General features: G+C 43.7%; 1 protein-coding gene across 1 annotated transcript in view; it reads right to left on the minus strand.

The window, feature by feature from the left end:
- Window positions 1-20,414, minus strand: part of madd (MAP-kinase activating death domain) — a 256,584-nt gene that overhangs the window by 40,294 nt on the left and 195,876 nt on the right. The window contains exons 25-26 of the mRNA XM_078221357.1: window positions 19,636-19,642; window positions 17,648-17,717 (exon numbers count right to left, since the gene is read on the minus strand). Coding sequence (XP_078077483.1) covers window positions 17,648-17,717; window positions 19,636-19,642 — 77 coding nt within the window. The remainder of the gene's footprint in view (window positions 1-17,647; window positions 17,718-19,635; window positions 19,643-20,414) is intronic.

Here is a 20,414-nt window from a genome sequence, read left to right on the forward strand (position 1 = left end):
GCACGCTGGCATAGTTTAAGACTTACCTGGATAGTCACATGAGCAGCCTGGGAATGGAGGGATACAAACGATTGGTCTAGTTGGACCAAGGAGCGGCACAGGCTTGGAGGGCCGAAGGGCCTGTTTCCTGTGCTGTACTGTTCTTTGTTCTCCTTTCTAAGATGCAGTGCCTGGAACTGTGCACACTATTCCCGATTTCATTTCTTGTACAGAATAACTAAACTGCCCTCATGTTCCAACTCACTGCTGTAAAGGTAAAAATTCCATTTGTCAATTCTATTTTTCTTTGCGCTGGAGTACTACATTCTCGGTCAAATGCCTCAAATATTTCAGAAGAGAAGGACTTGATAGAGCGCATGTGTTTTGGGGTCTGGTTTAAAGTACAGGTCTAGAAGAGTTCCAGTGGATTGGAGGGTTGCTAATGTAACCCCATTTTTTAAAAAAGGAGAGAAGAGAGAAAACCGGGAATTATTGACTGGTGGTGGGGAAAATGCTGGAGTCAATTATTAAGGATGTAATAACTGAGCATTTAGAAAACAGTGACAGGATCAGTCCAAGTTAGCATGCATTCACTAAAGGGAAATTGTGCTTGACAAATCTTCTGGAATTTTTTGAGGATGTGACCATGGAGAAGGGGACTTGAGAAAGGATATGACCCAGATTCTACTGAATCTGAACAGAAAATATGGTGGAATAGCCAAAGGAAGCATCAATCAGAAATGGCAAGAGTCACCATTGCAGCCATGCTGAGGAACCATCTTCAAAAGGAGGCAGCTAACACACAGTCTGTCCCTGTAAAAATTGCTTAAGAAGGTCCAAAAAAAGAGCCCGTAGGGGAAGCAGTAACAGATTCATCGTATCCACCAATCCCTGGGGAATCAAGTGAGGAAGAAAAAGAAATGAAAGATAAGAGATCCCCCCAGTGGTAATAAGACAGAACTGCCCGGTCTGATAACACCGCTCTGTACTAAAATACACAGGACTGGGAGGGGGAGAGAGAGAAAAGACTTCTGTTATGACCGAAGAAGTGCCGTTATCAGCAACTGAAAAACAAATGCTAATGGACAGATTGAGACCCTTAAACAAGAATCATCAAAATTCAGCCTTTTGAGAATGTGTGAATGAAGTAAGAGATGTTCATTATCGGTCTCTGGGTGATGTAAAAGTGCTAAAGGGAAAGTTGGCAGGACCAACACGGCAGATGTTACCCGAGGCTTTAAAAGGGAAAGATTGGATAATAGAAGGGGGAGCAAATGACTAAGAGAAATATGAGAATTTTAAATGGGCAATAGGGCAAGCCCTAAGTAAAGGGACCGCAAATTGGTTAAGGGAACTTTAGTAAGACAAAGAGCAGATTAAACTGTGGAAGAATATGCAGAGCGAAAGTTCAGGGTGTATGCAGGTAATGGAGGGATCGAAGGTCCCACGAGGGATGATGATATGTTTTTGGGAATGCTTACAGAAGGGTTCAGTCCAGCTCCAACTCAAATTGTAAACATGGGGATTCCAATAGGAAATACTTTGAGACATTATGAATTGGGCTATGAAACCGAATCACTCCAACAGAAAAGTTAGAAATAAATCCAGTACAAGTAGATCAGCGAGTGGAAAGAAAAGGCACATTGCCAAAGATTGCCGAGGCAAATCAGGAAACAATCAGTATCCTAAAAAATGCAGGAATTGCAATAAAGTGGTCATGATACAACTTCTTGTTGGGCAAAAGGAGATGGTAGAGAAGGACAGGGTCCCAGCAAGGTAAATTCATCCAGTTCAGTTCCTAGAGTTCAGTCCCAAAACCCAGTAGGAGCGCAGCAGGCAGCATTCACTTGATACACAGTGTACCATTTGACAGCAGAAGTTGTTTAATCCTAAATGACAATTAGTAACTCTAGAGACTGGAGATAGAGAACCCCAAATGTATGTAGAAGCAGTGTTAGGAGGACAAAATTGTATCATGCTGATAGACACCGGGGCATCCATATCTTTAACAGATCTGTTTGCCAACTACTGACCAGATCATACGATTTCAAGGAGTAACAGGAGGAGTTAAAACTGCATTATAAAGAGAGCCGAGTACATTGGAAATTGAGGGCAGAGAGGAACAGGTTCAGATTTGGATATGGTTGACCGAGGAAGGAAGTATTTTAGGAATAGACCTGTTGGAACAATTGGGGGCAGCAATTAACACAAAGGCAGGCATTCATTAGGTGGCATGGGTCATACAAGCGAGATCGATGGGGACAGAAGAACGGCTGTAACATTCCTAAGATAGTGACACTTAAACAAAATTGGGATAGAGAAACAATCTGGGGAAATTTGGCTGCACAATGTCCTCAGGTTTGGGCCAAAAACAAACACGATTGTGGGTAGTTAGATGTCCCTCCAGTAAAGATTCCGGGGGGAGTCCATCCTTCACACAAACAGTATCGTCTTAAACCAGAAGCGATAGAGACGGTTAAAAACATCGTTGCAGAATTGGAAAAACAACAGATGGTAACAAAAACTTCTTCTGAGACTAATTCACCTGAAGCCTGATGGAGGTTATCGATTAACCATCGATTACATGGCTCTGAATCGATATGCGACTCGAGAACACCCCACAGTGGCAAAGTCTGCTATTATCTTGAACTCAATTGGAATAAAGCAGACAATATTCACAGTATTAGATATAGCTCATGGGTTCTGGTCAATACCTGTAGCAGAGGAACATCAGTACAAATTTCCATTCACAGTTGGGAACCAGGAATGCACCTGGACCCGCTTGCCACAGGGATTCCATAATAGTTCAGTAATTTTTCATAGGCACATGGCACAGATAATACAGCCTATAGACAGCATGGAAGTCACCATTTTGCAATACTTGGACGACATTTTGATTGCCTAAGACAGCTCAACAGACTGTTTAGCTGCACACAGAGTGATTCAAGCAACTCAGGAAGCAGGTCTCAAGCTAAATCCTAGTAAAGCCCAACTGGGACATGAACAGGTGATATACTTAGGACACATTATCCCAAGGCAAAAAAGAAATACAAGAGATTGAAAAAAAGCAATGTTAGACATGCAAAAACCACTTATTGTGAAAGGAGTGAGGCAAGTGTGGGGACTGTTTAACTATTGCAGGAATTTTGTGGAAGATTATGCAGTGCTTGCAAAACCCTTACAGGATTTAATCAAAGGAGGCAGAGCCAGCAGAGAGAGAGTAGAATGGGGAAAGAGAAAGAACCAGATATTTATATATTTAAAATTGACCATGATTAAAGCCCCTGCTTTCGGGTTACCGAACCTCACTAAACCATTTCACATTTTCTGTCAGGAAAATAATGGAATACAAGCTGCAGTAGTAACACAATGGAATGGAGACAGATTAAGATCAGTGGGGTACAACTTCACCCAACTAGACTCAGTTGCTATAGATGTGTGAGAGCATTGGCATATGCATCATGGGCAACAAGTGTTTCACAGAACCACTCACTTTAATAGGAAAAATAATTGTTCACAGACCACACACAATTTGTGTAGCTTTCAGAAGCAGGGAGATTGAAAGGGATTTCTGATGGTAAGACATTCAAAGTGGGAGGCAAATCTTTTACCAGGAGACAAACATGTAGAAATCAGCAGAGACATAAAAGAAAATCTTGCAGGAAGATTGATAGTGTTAGGAACTGAACATGAATGTGTTGCAGATGTCAATGAAGAGACGAGCGAAGGCTTATCGGAAGAAAGTTGCAGCGGGGAACATTTGGCAAACAGTGACAACAATTCCGTAAGCTTTCGGATACTCATGGAAAAGGGCGAGTGTTGTCCTAGGGTTAAGGTGCAGAAGGCTAACTACAAACAGCTTAGGAAGAATTTGGAGGCCTTTGTTTGGGAGAGCCTGTTTGAGGGTAAATCTACATTTGGCACATGGGAGTCTTTTAAGGAGCACTTGATTGGACTGCAGGACAGGCACGTGCCAATGAAAAAGAAAGACGGGAAAAGCAGGATTCAGGAACCGTGGATGACCAGGGAAATTGAGAGTCTAGTCAAAAAGAAAAAGGGTGCATACATGAGGTCTATGCAACTAAAAACAGATGAAGCACTTGAAGAACACAGGGAAGTAGAAAAGAGCTCAAACAGGGAGTTAGAAGGGCAAAAAGGGGTCACGAAATGTCCTTGGCAGACAGGATTAAGGAGAATCCCAAGGCATTTTATACATACACTAGGAACAAGAGGGTAGCTGGAGAAAGAGTTGGTCCACTCAAGGACAAAGGAGGGAAATTATGCATAGAACCAAAGAAAGTGGGTGAGATCCTTAATGAGTACTTTGCATCGGTATTCACAAAGGAGAGGGACTCTTCGTTTGATGGCATTTCAGAGAGGTATGTAAGCCCTTTTGAAGTCATCATTATGAGGGAGGAAGTGTTGGGTGAATTAAAAACATTAAGGTAGGCAAATCCCCAGGGTCGGATGGCATCTATCCCAGATTACTGAGGGAGACAAGAGATGAAATTGCTGCGACTCTAACAGAAATCTGTTTCCTCATTGGCCACTGGTGAGGTCCCAGAGGATTGAAGGATTGCCAATGTTGTCCCATTATTGAAGAAGGGCAGCAAGGGTAACCCGGGTAATTATAGGCCAGTGAGCTTGACATCAGTGATAGTGAAATTGTTGGAGATTCTTAGGAATAGGATCTATACACATTTGAAACTGAATGGTCTTGTTAGCGACAGACAGCATGGTTTTGTATGAGGGAGGTCATGTCTCACTAATTTAATTGAGTTTTTTTGAGGTAATGACAAAAATGATTGACGAGGGAAGGGCTGTGTTGTCAACATGGACTTCAGTAAAGCATTTGACAAGGTCCCTCATGGTAGGCTGGTGCAAAAGATTAAATCACATGGGATCAGGTGTGAACTATCTAAATGGATTCAGAACTGGCTTGGCCATAGAAGACAAAGGATAGCGGTGGAAGTGTTTTTCTGAATGGAGGTCTGTAACTAGTGATGTTCCGCAGGGATCAGTGCTGGGACCTCTGCTGTTTGTAATATATACAAATGACTTGGAAGAAAATGTAGCTGGTCTGATGAGCAAGTTTGTGGATGATACTAAGATCAGTGCAGTTGCAGATAATGATGAAGATTGTCAGAGAATACAGCAGGATATAGATATGCTGGAAAATTGGGCGGAAAAATGGCAGATGGAATTTAATCTGGACAAATCTGAGATGATGCATTTTAATAGATCGAATTCAGGTGGGAGCTATAAAATAAATGACAGAACAATCAGAAGCATAGACACGAGAGAGATCTGGGAGTACAGGTCCACAGATCCTTAAAAGTGGCAGCACAGGTGGAAAAGGTGGTGAAGAAAGCATGTGGCATGCTTGCCTTCATCGGACGGGCACTAAGTATATAAATTGGCAAATTATGTTACAGTTATATAAAATGTTGGTTAGGCCACATTTGGAATAGTGTGTCCAATTCTGGTCACCACACTACCAGAAGGACATGGAGGCTTTGGAGAGAGTGCAGAAAAGGTTTACCAGGATGTTGCCTGGTATGGAGGGTATTAGCTATGAGGAGAGACTGAATAAACTGGGATTGCTCTCCCTGGAAAAACGGAGGCTGAGGGGTGACATGATAGAAGTTTATAAAATTATGAGGGGTATAGATAGGGTAAACAGTTGGAAGATTTTTCCTAGGGCAGAAATGACAATTACAAGGGGGTACAAGTTCAAGGTGAGGGGGGAAAGGTTCAGTGGAGGTGTGTGGGGGCAGTTTGTTTTTAGTAAGAGTTTTAACAACACCAGGTTAAACACCAGGTTTATTTGGTAGCAAATGCCATTAGCTTTCGGAGCGCTGCTCCTTCATCAGATGGAGTGTAAATCTGCTCTCAAACAGGGCACAGAAACACAAAATCAAGTTACAGAATATTGATTAGAATGCGAATCTCTACAGCCAACCAGGTCTTAAAGATACAGACAATGTGAGTGGAGGGAGCATTAAGCACAGGTTAAAGAGATGTGTATTGTCTCCAGACAGGACAGCCAGTGAGATTCTGCAAGTCCAGGAGGCAAGCTGTGGGGGTTACTGATAATGTGACATAAACCCAAGATCCCGGTTTAGGCCGTCCTCATGTGTTCGGAACTTGGCTATCAGTTTCTGCTCAGCGACTCTGCGCTGTCGTGTGTCGTGAAGGCCGCCTTGGAGTTTTTTTTTTACACAGAGGGTGGTGGTGGCCTGGAATGCACTGCCAAGTGAGGTGGTTGAGACAGATGTGCTAGCAATATTTAAGACTTATCTGGATAGACACATGAGCAGACAGGGAATAGAGGGATACAGGCGGTTGGTCTAGATAGGACAACGTGATTGTTGCAGGCTTGGAGGGCCGAAGGGCCTGTTCCTGTGCTGTACTGTTCATTGTTCTTTATAAGAACCACTCACAGGTGAGGGGGTGATCAATCTATATGTGGATGGGGCTAGAAAATACATCAATGGCAAACCCAACACTGCATGAGCAGTGGTAAATAGTAAAAGAATGGTGATTGCAGGAAGTAAATCAGTATAGGTAGCAGAGTTAATAGCTTTAACTAAAGCTTTAGAATGGGGTGCAGGAAAACGTGTTAACATTTACACAGACACTCGATATGCTTTTGGAGTAATTCATGACTACATGACAGCCTGGAAAAGGTGAGGTGTTATTACCTTGAATACAGCATGAAAGCCTAATTAAAGATTTAATCCAAGCAGCCCACATTCCTTTAGAAGCAGCTGTAACCAAAGTACAGGCCCAGAAGAAAATTAAAAGTCAGGCCCAAAAAGGAAACCGCAAAGCAGACAAGGCAGCTAAAGCTTCATTAGAACAAAATTTGGAAGGAACATAAACAGCAGGTGTAGCAGCATTACAAGATAAAGATATTCCAGACATTGATGTGAGGCACGTGCAAGAGCAGGCCTCAGAGGAGGAGAAGCAGAGATGGGGAAGACAAGGAGGGAGGAAAAGGACAAGATGGTGTTTGGAGAAGAGAAAGGAAGATAATAGCACCAGAAGCAGTACTCGTTAAAGTTGCATCATAGGGTAGCACACACAAGCAAGGGCAAAATGACCAATTTAATTGGAAATTGTTGGTATTCGAAGGGAACCTGATAGAAGTTTATAGAATTATGAGGGACACAGATAAGGTGAACAGTTGGAAGCTTTTTTCCTAGGGCAGAAATGAGAATTACAAGGGGGCACAAATTCAAGGTAAGGAGGGAAAGGTTCAGTGGAGGTGTGCGGGGGGAAGTTTTCTTTGGAATGCATTGCCAAGTGAGGTGGTTGACGCAGACACGTTAATGACATTTAAGACTTATCTGGATAGACACATGAACAGGCGGGGGATAGAGGGATACAGGCAGTTGGTCTAGATAGGACAACGTGATCAGCGCAAGCTTGGTGGGCCGAGGGCCTGTTCCTGTGCTGTACTGTTCTTTGAATGGGAGAAATGATAGCTAAATTCTGTCAAAGGTGTACTCAGTGTGTCCAAGTGGAACCAGGTCTCCACTGTAAAGTAAAGATGGGGAACCTGCTAAGGCCCAAAGGACCATGGGAAAATTTGCAAATGGATTTCACAGGACCATTACCTAGAGTGAAAGGAAAAAGCTATTGTTCAATTATCACTGATCAGTTTACCAGATGGGTTGAAGCATTCCCATGTAGATGTGCCACAGCCAAAACTGTAGCTTTGGTATAAGCAAATGAGATAATATCTAGGTGGGGAATGCCTTTTCAGTTAGACTCAGACCAGGGAACTCATTTCATAGGAAGAGTTTTAAGAGGAGTCTGCAGGTTGTTAGGGATAAGACAAAGATTCCACATACCATATCACCCACAGAGCTCAGGAATGGTAGAATGAATGAACAGAACATTGAAAAATTGCTTAGCCAAAGCCATTTGGATGAAAGAAACAATTGGGTACAGGCATTGCCTGCAATATTATTACGACAGAGAGACACTCCATCCCAAGGAACAGGCTTAGCCTCTTTTGAACTGATGACTGGTAGGGCAATGCACCTCCCAGAGGATGTGACGATAGGAGGCAGAGAACTTGAAATTGGTAGAGAAGCAGTGTTCGAGTGTATGAGAAATCTAGTGAATCATTTGTATTCTCCTAAAAGACAGTTGATCACTCAACAGCAGTATAGAGATTGGATGAAATTGGCAGAGGAAAACACTCCTAAATTACCTGCACCTGGAGATAAAGCAATGGTACAACTCGTGACAGACAAGAAAAGGTTAGGAACTCGATGGGAGGGGCCTTTCAATGTTGTTGTGACAGGACAGACATGTGCCTCAGTTGATGAGAAATACGGTCCAAAAACCAGCCTCTCATTCTTTGACTTTATCTACATGTTCCGCTGCCTCAGAGTGGCAGCCAGCGTGATCGGGGATCCCGCGCGCCCTGGGCGTGGTCGCTTCCATTTTCTTCCGTGGGGGGGGGGCATGCAGAGGTCTGGGGTCACACGTCAGCCGGCTCGGGAGTAGTTTCTTCCCTGCTGCCATCAGATTTTTGAATGGACCTACCTCGCATTAAGTTGATCTTCCTCTACACTCTGACTGTGGTGCTGCATTGTGCGCTCTCTCCTTTTCTTCTCTACATGTGGTGTGCTTTGTCTGTATAGCGCACAGGGGATGGTACTTTTTACTGTATATTAATATGTGTGACAATAAATCAAATCAATGGCAGAAAGTGCAATTGAGAACCAAGCTGAAAATAGAAGGTCAGAGGCTAGTTGAAAAAGTAAGAGAAGCAAAGAAAAGCAACTGGCAAGACTAACAAAAAAATAGTATTTTTACGGACATATAAATAAAAGGGCCGATCAGAAACTAAAACAGGGTTTTACACATGGGAATCGGGGGCATGGTTGAGATATTAAGTGAATAATTTGCAGCTGCTGTTACCAAGGAAAAGGATGCTACCCAAGTGGAAGAAATTCAGTCACTAGAAGGGTTTAAGATTGGTAAGTAGAAGGTATTGGATAGGCTGTCCACTTAATGTGGAAAAGCTCTGGGACCAGGTGAGATGCATCCCTGGATACTGAGGCAAGTGAGAGTGGAAATTGGGGAGACCATAATTTTTCAATCTTCCATTGACTCAGGTAGGTGCAGTGTCAGAGGACTGGAGAATTGCAAACATTACTCCCTTGAGTAATGTTATAGCTCATGGAATGAAAGGGACAGTAGCAACACTTAATGGTTAGACCTCATAGTTAAGGATCCTCGAGGGAGTAGTGACCATAGTATGATAGAATTCAAAGTTCAGTTTGGGGGTGGGAAAGTACAGCCCCACACTCGTGTTCTGGAACTAAACAAAGGAAATTACACAGGCATGAGGACAGAATTGGCCCGAGTAGAGTGGGTAGGAAGGCTAAAAGGTAGGGCAGCGGATGGGCAGTGGCAGTTGTTTAAGGAGATACTCAAGTCCTCACAACTAAAATATATCCCTGTGAGGAAGAAAGATGGTAAGGGGAGGTAAAAAATATCCATGGCTAAATAAGGAGGTTAAGGACAATATAAAGACAAAGACTAAGGTACATCATATTGCGTAGGCCAGTGGCAGGCTGGAAGATTGGGAAACTTTCAAACAAACAAAGGGATACTAAAAAAGTAATAAAAAGAGCTTATGAAAAAAAACGAGCACAAAATACCAAGAAGGATAGCAAAATACCAAGAAGGATAGCAAAAGCTTCTATAGGAAAAGAGTCGCTAGGGGTGAATGTTGGTCCCTCGGAAGATGAAACCGGAGAGTTAATGGTGGGGAAAACTGAAACGGCGGAGATGCTAAATCAATACTTTGTCTCAGTTTTCACGGTGAAGGACACTAGTACCATTCCTATAGGAATGGGCAAGTCAGAGGTAATAGAAAGGGTAGAACTTGGAACAATTATCAAAAGGGAAAAGATACTCAGCAAACTATTGGGATTGAGGGCAGATAAGTCCCCTGGGCCTGATGGTCTACATTGTAAGATATTAAAGGAAGTGGCGACAGATATAATAGATCCATTGGTTATAATATTCTAAAATTCCCTGGACATAGGAATTGAAAAATGCTAATGTAACACCCTTATTTTGAAAGGGAGGGAGGCAAAGTATGGGAAATTACAGACCAGTTAGTTTAACATCTGTTGTTGGGAAAGTGTTAGAATCAATTATCAAGGAAGCAATATCAGGACATTTGGAAAGTCAAAACACTGTCCATCAGAGTCAGCATGGTTTTATGAAGGGCAAATCATGTTTGACTAATTTGATAGAGTTCTTCGAAGATGTCAGAAGCAAAATGGATAATGCAGATCTTGTAGATGTAGTATAACTGGACTTCCGGAAGGTGTTTGATAAGGTGCTGCACAAAAGGTTAATTCACCAGGTTAGATCACATGGGATTTGGGGTAATTTATTAGCTTGGATAGGTGACTGGCTGATGGACAGAAGAATGAGTCGGGATAAATGGTTTTCTTTCTGGATGGCAGGAAGTAACTAGTGGGGTACGACAGGATTCGGTCCTTGGGCCCCAACTATTTACAATTTATATTAATGATACAGGGATAGAAGGCTCTATAGTCAAATTTGCAGATTTCACAAAATAGGCAGGACAGTAAGTTGCAATGAGGAAATAAGAAAGTTACAATTGGATATAGATAGGTTCAGAGAATGGGCCAAAATGTGGCAGATGGGAGTTTAACGTGGTTAAGTGAGAGGTAATGCACTTTGGTCGGAAAAATGGGAAGGCGACTTAGTTTATTTATTTGTTAGTCACAAGTACGTTTACATTCACACTGCAGTGAAGTTACTATAAAAATCCCTCAGTTGCCAAACTCCAGCGCCTGTTCGGGTACACCGAGGGAGAATTTAGCATGGCCAATTCATCTAACCTGCACATCTCTGGACTGTGGGAGGACGCCGGAGCACCCGGAGGAAACCCATGCAGACACAGAGAGGATGTGCAAATTCCACACAGACAGTGACCCAAGCCAGGAATCAAATCCGGGTCCCTGGCGCTGTGAGGCAGCAGTGTCACCGTGCCGCCCTTATTATCTAAGTGGGAAGAGACTAAAGGGTGCTCCGGTGCAGAGGGATCTGGGTGTCGTCGTTCATGAGTCACAGAAAACTAGCATGCAGGTACAGCAGATAATAAAGAAAGCAAATGAAATGTTGGCATTTACAGCTAAAGGAATAGGATATAAAGGTAAGGAAGTATTGCTGCAACTATACAAGGCATTGGTGAGACCGCACCTGGAGTATTGTGCACAGTTTTGGTCCTCTTTGAGGAAAGATGTAGTGGCATTGCCGGCAGTTCAGAGAAGGTTCACTGGATTGATGCCAGAGATGAGGGGTTTGTCGTATGTAGAGAGATTGAACAGTTTAGGCCTATACTATCTAGAATTTAGAAGAATGAGGGGAGATCAAATTGAGGCATATGAGAAAAGGTATGGATAAAGTAGACGTGGAGCGGATGTTTCTTCTTGTGGGACATTCTAGGACGAGAGGTAATAGTCTTAGGATAAGGGGTAGCCAATTTAAAACAGTTGAAGAAAATCTACTTCTCCCAAAGGGTTGTGAATCTGTGGAATTTGCTGCCCCAAGTGGATGCTGGGACAGTGAGTAAATTTGAGGAATTAGGCAGATTTTTAATTGGTTATAAGGAGAAGGCAGGAAAATGGGATGAGGAGCATATCAGCCATGATCGAATGGCGGAGCAGACTCGATGGGCCGAATGACCTAATTCTGCTCCTATATCTTATGAACTTACGACACAGCTAAAACCATTTCCTCGTGGGCACACCAGCACTAACAAAATTGTCCCAGAGAATGGATAATCTTGCAGAACATAGAATTAAATGGCTTTAGTAGCCACATTACTGATGAAAGGGTTAATTGGGTTTTCTGACAAAATTATTAGATTTGGCAGAATCAGGGCACTGTAAGCAGATTAATGTTAGAATAAGAAAAAAGTGAATAATTTAGTTATTATGTTACTGTGGGCCATTCTGTTTTTACTTACTTACATAGTGGTCCATTTTGGCAGGTCAAATGGGATGAAGGAGTACAATATAAAGGGAAAGACTCTTAGTACGGTAGAGGATCAGAAGGACCTTGGGGTCCGGGTCCATAGGGCTCTAAAATCGGCCCCGCAGGTGGAGGAGGTGGTTAAGAAGGCGTATGGTGTGCTGGCCTTTATCAATCGAGGGATTGAGTTTAGGAGTCCGGGGATAATGATGCAGCTATATAAGACCCTCGTCAGACCCCACTTGGAGTACTGTGCTCAGTTCTGGTCGCCTCATTACAGGAAGGATGTGGGAAAGATTGAAAGGGTGCAGAGGAGATTTACAAGGATGTTGCCTGGATCGAGTGACATGCCTTATGAGGATAGGCTGAGGGAGCTCGGTCTTTTCTCCTTGGAGAGACGTAGGATGAGAGGAGACCTAATAGAGGTATATAAGATGTTGAGAGGCATAGATCGGGTGGACTCTCAGAGGCTTTTTCCCAGGGTGGAAATGGCTGCTATGAGAGGACACAGGTTTAAGGTACAGGGGAAATGTTAGGGGGAAGTTTTTCACACAGAGGGTGGTGGGCGAGTGGAATTGACTGCCGTCAGTGGTGGTGGAGGCAAACTCAATAGGGTCTTTTAAGAGACTCCTGGATGAGTACATGGGACTTAATAGGATGGAGGGTTATATGTAGGCCTAAAAGGTAGGGATATGTTCGGCACAACTTGTGGGGCCGAAGGGCCTGTTTTGTGCTGTAGTTTTTCTGTGTTCTACAGGACATTATGCATGTGAAGTTCCTGTGGTATCCTCCTAATCTAAAGAAAGAAGGAACATTGACTACCAACAATCAAGCCCCAAGGATGATTGTCAAGCTAGAAAACTCGAAGTTAAAGGCAACAAAATTATAGCGTGGTTCTGTAAATGAATATTTATCTTTTTTAAGATTAACAAGCAACCAGGAGACACAAGAATATTGGAATTATTAATTGAGAATTATCAAAATGATTGTAAACTTTGTGTTCTTTTATTGTTGAGTTTACTCTAATCCATCGAAAGTCCATCGAAAACTGCATATGGCATACACACATGTTGAAACTGCTGATATATGTAAATGTTGAGTATGCTCACACATTCCTATACATGCTGAGGGAGGGATACTTTTGCACCCAATACCTTTATCATGGCAGATTTAATTGTGTGGGATCAGCTTGAGGTCATAGGGCAAGAGCAATAGGTTTTCCTAGGGAATGTGAGAGTAGACTTTTATAGAAATGGATCCTGTACAGATGGGCCAAGTCACATGAATAGGTATTCACCCATCTTCAACTCATCCAGTCCAACCCCCAGCCTTATTTTAAATGGAGCAGAATCAGGGCCACAAGGAATATTGTGTGTTGAGAATAAAAGAGGCCCTGGAGAGAACTTGGGCACCAGAAAATGTCAACACTCGTAGATGTAACCAAAATTGTCAAATTTGTTTGAATCCACCCAGTAATGATCAATCTTGCAATATTCCATATTGCTTCAAAGGAGAACACACGTATCCAACTCAGAACGGAACTTACTGGATTTGTGGAAATAAGACATATCTGTGATTGCCTTTCGACTGGAAGGGGTCATGTTACCTTGGATATGTAGTCCCATATATTTATCATACTTACCAGCTTCCAACTGGGAGAAAGTGACGTGCCCTTGTGGGATTAGACAATTTCCTTGGTATAATGGTGCCCAGTATGTATTTATAAGACTATCAATCAAGATTGAAGCCATTGTGTCGATTTTGGAACGAGTTACTAATGATACTGCTACAGCCCTTCGGGAAATCAGTGACTAGATGGTTGCAATGCGCACTGTTGTGCTACAGAATCGGATGACATTATTGTTCATCTTGGCAGCTAGGGTGGAACATGTGCTTAATTGGACCAAAATATTGCACATACATACCGGACAGTTCGGAGAACATAACTAATTTGGTTACACACATTCGGAAGGAGGTCGAGAAACTTAAACAACCAACATCTTTTTCTCTGTGGAATTGAGAAACTGGCTGAATGGGGTCACTAGGGATAAGTACAGTGCAGTGCTTTTCTTCATTTTTATTCTAATGATCATTGTGATTGTGCAGATGTTCAAATTATGATTTTTAGCATTAATGAGGATTAAGACTCAGATGCAATTACATACAATCAACATGGAAGTAGTGATGACAATCAAGGATAAGTGGGGAGAAATTAAGAAACCAATCACTTTTTAGGATTTAAGTTAATATTTATTGGCTTTGTATTGGGCTAGCCAGTGGCCAGGAGTGAGGGTTGAAGGGGATTTCTAACCAGCTAATAAGATTCATAGGCAGAGTGCAGTCTTTCAGAAGACAAGGAATCAGTAATGTGTTAAATGATTATTAGACAAGCTAACACTAACAGTTTACACATATGTGAATGCAGTAAGTGAATCAGAACAATCAGTTATGATTTTAAAACGTATATGTGGATATTTTAAATGCATTTTAAATGTATTGTTCATTTTAGCCAAGCAAAGTTACCGAAAGGCATGATGGTAAATGTCATCAGTTTAAAACCAGAGGTCTGGGAACCGGCTAGTCAGCAGTAGTCATATTGGGTATTCCTATGAGAGGACATACTTTTCAACATTAATGAATAGAGACATTCACTGCCCAGACACAAGGATAGATATGCCCCTGGATGCAGGAGCACATGTTTATTCAACTTGGCAGTGAGCCAGTGGGAATGTTCACTTTGGTAGTGTTTGCCATTACCAGGCAACAGGACTGTAGTTAGAGCCAAGAAGGGAGGTGACGTCCAGAATTGAAGTACGAATAAAATATCACCATGCTATTAAATATCATATGGTTGGCTGAGGTACTTGACAGAGATACATATTGACGCATGACTACTTAATGAAACTGATTTTAAGCTAATGAAAGGCAGAATTATTTCATAGAATCATAGAAACCCTACAGTGCAGAAAGAGGCCATTTGGCCCATCGAGTCTGCACCGACCACAATCCCACCCAGGCCCTACCCCCATATCCCAACATATTTTACCTGCTAATCTCTCTAATCTACGCATCTCAGGACACTAAGGGCAATTTTTAGCATGGCCAATCAACCTAACCCGCACATCTTTGGACTGTGGGAGGAAACCGGAGCACCCGGAGGAAACCCACGCAGACGCGAGGAGAACGTGCAAACTCCACACAGTGACCCAAGCCGGGAATCGAACCCAGGTCCTTGGAGCTGTGAGGCAGCAGTGCTAACCACTGTGCTACCGTGCCGCCCACTGTGCTACCGTGCCGCTTTATTAGGAAAAACTATAATTGATCTGTATTTGACTATGTACTTCAGATCTTTTGGAGTGGTTCTATAGCTCTATTCCCAGAGTTGTTTAACCCTTTGGAAGTCTGCGGTTGGCTGTATGTTTGTTTTGTTTGTTCTACGTTAAATAAATTTGTTAGGTTTTTGCTCAGAGAACATTGAGAGTTTTGAATTGTCTAAGTTAAGACACAATTGGCCACCTTCAAATTTCCCCACAACAGACTAGTAGAGTGGACAAGGGTGAGCCAGTGGATGTTGTGCATCTGGACTTTCAAAAGGCTTTTGGCATGGTTGCAAGCAAGAGATTAGTGAGCAAAATTAAAGCTCATGGTATTGGAGGTAAGGTATTGACGTGGATAGAGAACTGGTTGGCAGACAGGAAGCATAGAGCGGAAATAAATGGCCCTTTTCAGAGTGGCAGGCAGTGATTAGTGGGGTACCATACAGATCAGTGCTGGAGCCCCAGCTGTTCACAATATACATAATAATTTGGACGAAGGAATTGAATGCAATATCTCCAAATTTGCAGACAACACTAAGCTGGATGGCAGTGTGTGCTGTGAGGAGGCTGCTGAGAGGCTGCAGGGCGACTTGGGCAGGCTGTCTGAGTGGGCAAATACTTGGCAAATGCAATATAATGTGGATAAATGTAAGGTTATCCACTTTGATGGCAAAAACAGAAAGGAAGATTATTATCTGAATGGTGGCAATTAAGGAAGAGGGGAAGTGCAACGTAACCTGGGTTTCATGGTGGAACAGTTGCTGAAGATTGGCATGCAGGTACAGCAGATGGTGAGGAAAGCTAATGGCATGCTGGCCTTCATAGCAAGAGGATTTGAGTATAGGAGTAGGATGTCTTGCTGCAGTTATATAGGGCCTTGGTGGGGCCACACCTTGAACATTGTGTGCAGTTTTGGTCTCCTCGTCTGAGGAAGGACATTCTTGCTATTGAAAGAGTCCAGCGAAGGTTCAGCAGACTGATTCCCAGAATGGTAGGACTAACATATGAAGAAAGACTGGATAAACTGGGCTTATACTCATTGGAATTTAGAAGAATGAGAGGGGATCTCATAGAAACATATAAAATACTGATGGGACTGTACAAGCTAGATGCGGGAAGTCCAGACTCGGGGTGACAGTCTAAGAATAAGGGAAAGCCATTTAGGACTGAGATGAGGTAGAACTTTTTCACTCAGAGTTGTAAACCTGTGGAATTCTCTACCACAGAAAACTTTTGGAGCCAGTTTATTAGATATGCTCAAGAGGGAGCTGGACCTGACCCTTGTGGCTAAAGGGATCAAGGGTTATGGAGAGACAGCGAGAGTGGGATATAAAGTGCATGATTAGCCACGATCATATTGAATGGTGGTGCAGGCTCGAAGGGCCAAATGGCCTACTCGTGCATCTATTTTCTATGTTTCGACACCCTCAGTCACTGGGTAATACAGCACTCTCCCCTCAATATTACAACACCATCAATCAGTGGCGCATTACAGCACTGTCTCCTCAATATTACAACACTCTCTGTTACTGGGTAATAGTTTTAAAATTTATTAATTAGTGTCACAAGTAGACTTACATTAATACTGCAATGCAGTTACTGTGAAAATCCCCTAGTTGGCACACTCCGGCACCTATTCGGGTAACCTGAGGGAGAATTTAACACTGCCAGTGCACCTAACCAGCACATTTTTCAGACTGTGGGAGGAAACCAGAGCACCCGGAGGTAACCCACTCAGACACGGGGAGGACGTGCAGACAGTGGCCCAGCTAGCAATCAAACCCAGGTCCCTGGCACTGAAAGGCAGCAATGCTAACCATTGTGCTGGAGCACTTTCTTCTCAATATTACAACATCCTCAGTCACTGGGCAATAGAGCACTCACTATTATAACACCCTCAGCCTCTGGGGGAATACAGCACTATCCTCCCTATATTACAACACCCTCAGTCACTGGGATGACACTGAGAAAATGCAGACCTCAGACCTGACCTGGAATAACCTGGTACAAGTTTTTTGTCCTCAGTCCCTGCTCCTTGCATCATTGTTTCCATGGCCTGTTTGAAACATCAAACTAACAAAATGGCTTCTACCCATGGCAACTATCAGCTATAGGGACCGCTGAGCACTGAATAAATGCCTCAGAGGTACTGACACTCTGGCTTCCCACCCATTTCCCAGTGCGCCCTTAGTGGGTCCTCTCCTGGTCTGCTCACACCCACCCACAAAGCCGGTGAGGGAGTGTCTCCATTAGTGAGGTTTGAGCGATGCTCGTGCCTAGCACACAGCCAATATTAAGTGTTTAATTACCAAATTCCTCCAGGACAAAGACTCCTTTGACTGTATTGCACTTTTTAATGTGACTCAGTTCAATGAAAACCTGAAAAGAAACAAAAAGAAAACATTATCAGCCAAGACAGAAAACTAAAAGCCCGTGAAAAAAGATCAAAATGTTGAATGTCATTGCAGGTCTAGCAAAGAGCATGTAATAAATAAAGATATAAATCCCACAATCTGCCACAAAGCAAAACTAAAAGAATGAGAAATTATTGCGAAGAAGCAAAGACAGCAGTAGACTAGTACCTTCCACTCCTTGCAGGAGGAGAAAGCATGGAAGAGAAATGGTCGGAATTAATATTGGGCACATCAAGGAGACACTCATCCCTCACGCACCACTCGCCCACTTCCCATTCCTGCTCGTGCGCAGCCTGGATCAGGATTATTTGATCACCTCGAGGATGATGGGCCACGCAGCCACACCACTTCCTTTCTCATTTGTATACAGTCCCTGCTAACAGTTCAATGCATGGCTACATATGGTCTGAGTATACATTCACAACTCTGCGCAAATCCTCCTAAACTCTACACCAAATCTAACAGTACTGAGAGCAAACTTCAAAGATCCCACATATAACAATGGGCCCTACTCTCTTCAAAGCAGTGTTCCAGCACACACAGGTCACTCAGCCCATTAAACTGTGTTGCTGTCGCTCGACACATCATCTGTCTAATTTCATCACAGGAACTGGATTAGACCATTCAATTAGATCCTGCTCGATGCACACCAAACTCCAGCCTTTTACCCATTCCTTTGGTAAAATCTAAAAATCCAGCAATCTTAGTTTTACAAAGCTCTACTACCTTTGCCTATAGAAGTGTTTCCTCATTTCCTCACAATAGATAGGGCTCCAACTTTGATACAATGTTCCCTAGCTCAAGATTCCCACTTACTCCTTAATATCCCACCTAGTCCCATACCTTGCAACTGACTCTCCATCCTTAATATCTCACCCAGTCTGAGACTCCCCTCCCCCCCCCCCCCCCCCCCCGCCACAACTGACTCCCACTCACTCCTTTAATACTCGCCTAATTGACTCTGTCTACACTTCCAGCTGCCTCGGCAAAGCAGCCAGCATAATTAAGGACCCCACGCACCCCGGACATTCTCTCCTCCACCTTCTTCCTTCAGGAAAAAGATACAAAAGTCTGAAGTCACGTACCAACCGACTCAAGAACAGCTTCTTCCCTGCTGCTGTCAGAATTTTAAATGGACTTACCTTGTAATAAGTTAATCTTTCTCTACACCCTAGCTATGACTGTAACACTACATTCTGCACTCTCTCGTTTCCTTCTCTATGAACGGTATGTTTTATCTGTATAGCGCGCAAGAAACATTACTTTTCACTGTATGTTAATACATGTGACAATAATAAATCAAATCAAACTTATTCCAACTCTTGCATTTCTCCATTTACTTTAATCTTCTATTGAATCTAATGCTATAGCCAATACCTAATAACCTCCCTCTCAGTCTAACTACTCTCTGGTTCACAGCAATGTCTGAAGGTATCTGATCTATTTTATTTCCACTCTCCTGCCAAACTTTTTCAAACCCCATTTGGTTTGTCACCCTTATGCTGACATCCCACAGCCTTTAATAAGGCAGTCTAACCCCACCCCAAACCCTTTCACATTTCATTTCCAATCTCACTCTGTCAATCCCAATACTCTCACAAATTGGCCTCTGGCAACTTCATGTTATATGAAATGATTAATTCAACTTCATTAAAAATAAACAGAAGGAGATTGCAAATTTAAATTCCATCTTCACAAACTGCCACGGTTATCCTAATGAACTATTTAAATTGGTGCCTCCTTGATTGTTGATAGATTATTCTGCAATTCTGAGTTTTTCAGCTGCCATCTCAGTCAGCTCTCAGCAAACACCTAGTCATGCGCCATGTACAGGTTCTCCAGTGAAGCCTTGCCCTAATATCATGCGAGCCTGTACAACTAACTATTAGCCTGGATAGAGAAATCACATTCATCATACATTAACAAGCAAACCTGAAACACAGCTCACACCCAATGTCCTGAGTAAGCACAGATCAGAGTGTCCACGGTTTGTTTCAAACAACACCCTGTGCCAGATATACATAGTCAGTGATACACAACCAACAGTGACTGGTATGTAGGAACGTCCCTCAAAAACAACCCCCGTCATCCCACTCCCCATACCCACTGATCCCCTCCACCCATACCCACCCCACTGACCCCCTCCACCCATACCCACCCCACTGAACCCCCCCACCCACCCCCCCACCCATACCTCACCCCACTGACCCCCCCACCCCTACCCACCCCACTGACCCTCCACCCCTACCCACCCCACTGACCCCCCCACCCCAACCCACTGACCCCCCACCCCTACCCACCCCACTGACTCCCCCACCCCTACCCACCCCACTGACTCCCCCACCCCTACCCACCCACCCCTACCCACCCCACTGACCCCCCACCCCTACCCACCCCACTGACCCCCCCACCCCTACCCACCCCACTGACCCCCCCCACCCCTCTGACCCCCCCCACCCCTACCCACCCCACTGACCCCCCCACCCCTACCCACCCCACTGACCCCCCCACCCCTACCCACCCCACTGACCCCCCACCCCTACCCACCCCACTGACCCCCCCCACCCCTACCACCCCACTGACCCCCCCACCCCTACCCACCCCACTGACCCCCCCCACCCCCCACCACCTACTGACCCCCCCACCCCTACCCACCCCACTG

This window comes from Mustelus asterias, chromosome 9, assembly GCF_964213995.1.
Source record: "Mustelus asterias chromosome 9, sMusAst1.hap1.1, whole genome shotgun sequence".
NCBI lineage: Eukaryota > Metazoa > Chordata > Chondrichthyes > Carcharhiniformes > Triakidae > Mustelus > Mustelus asterias.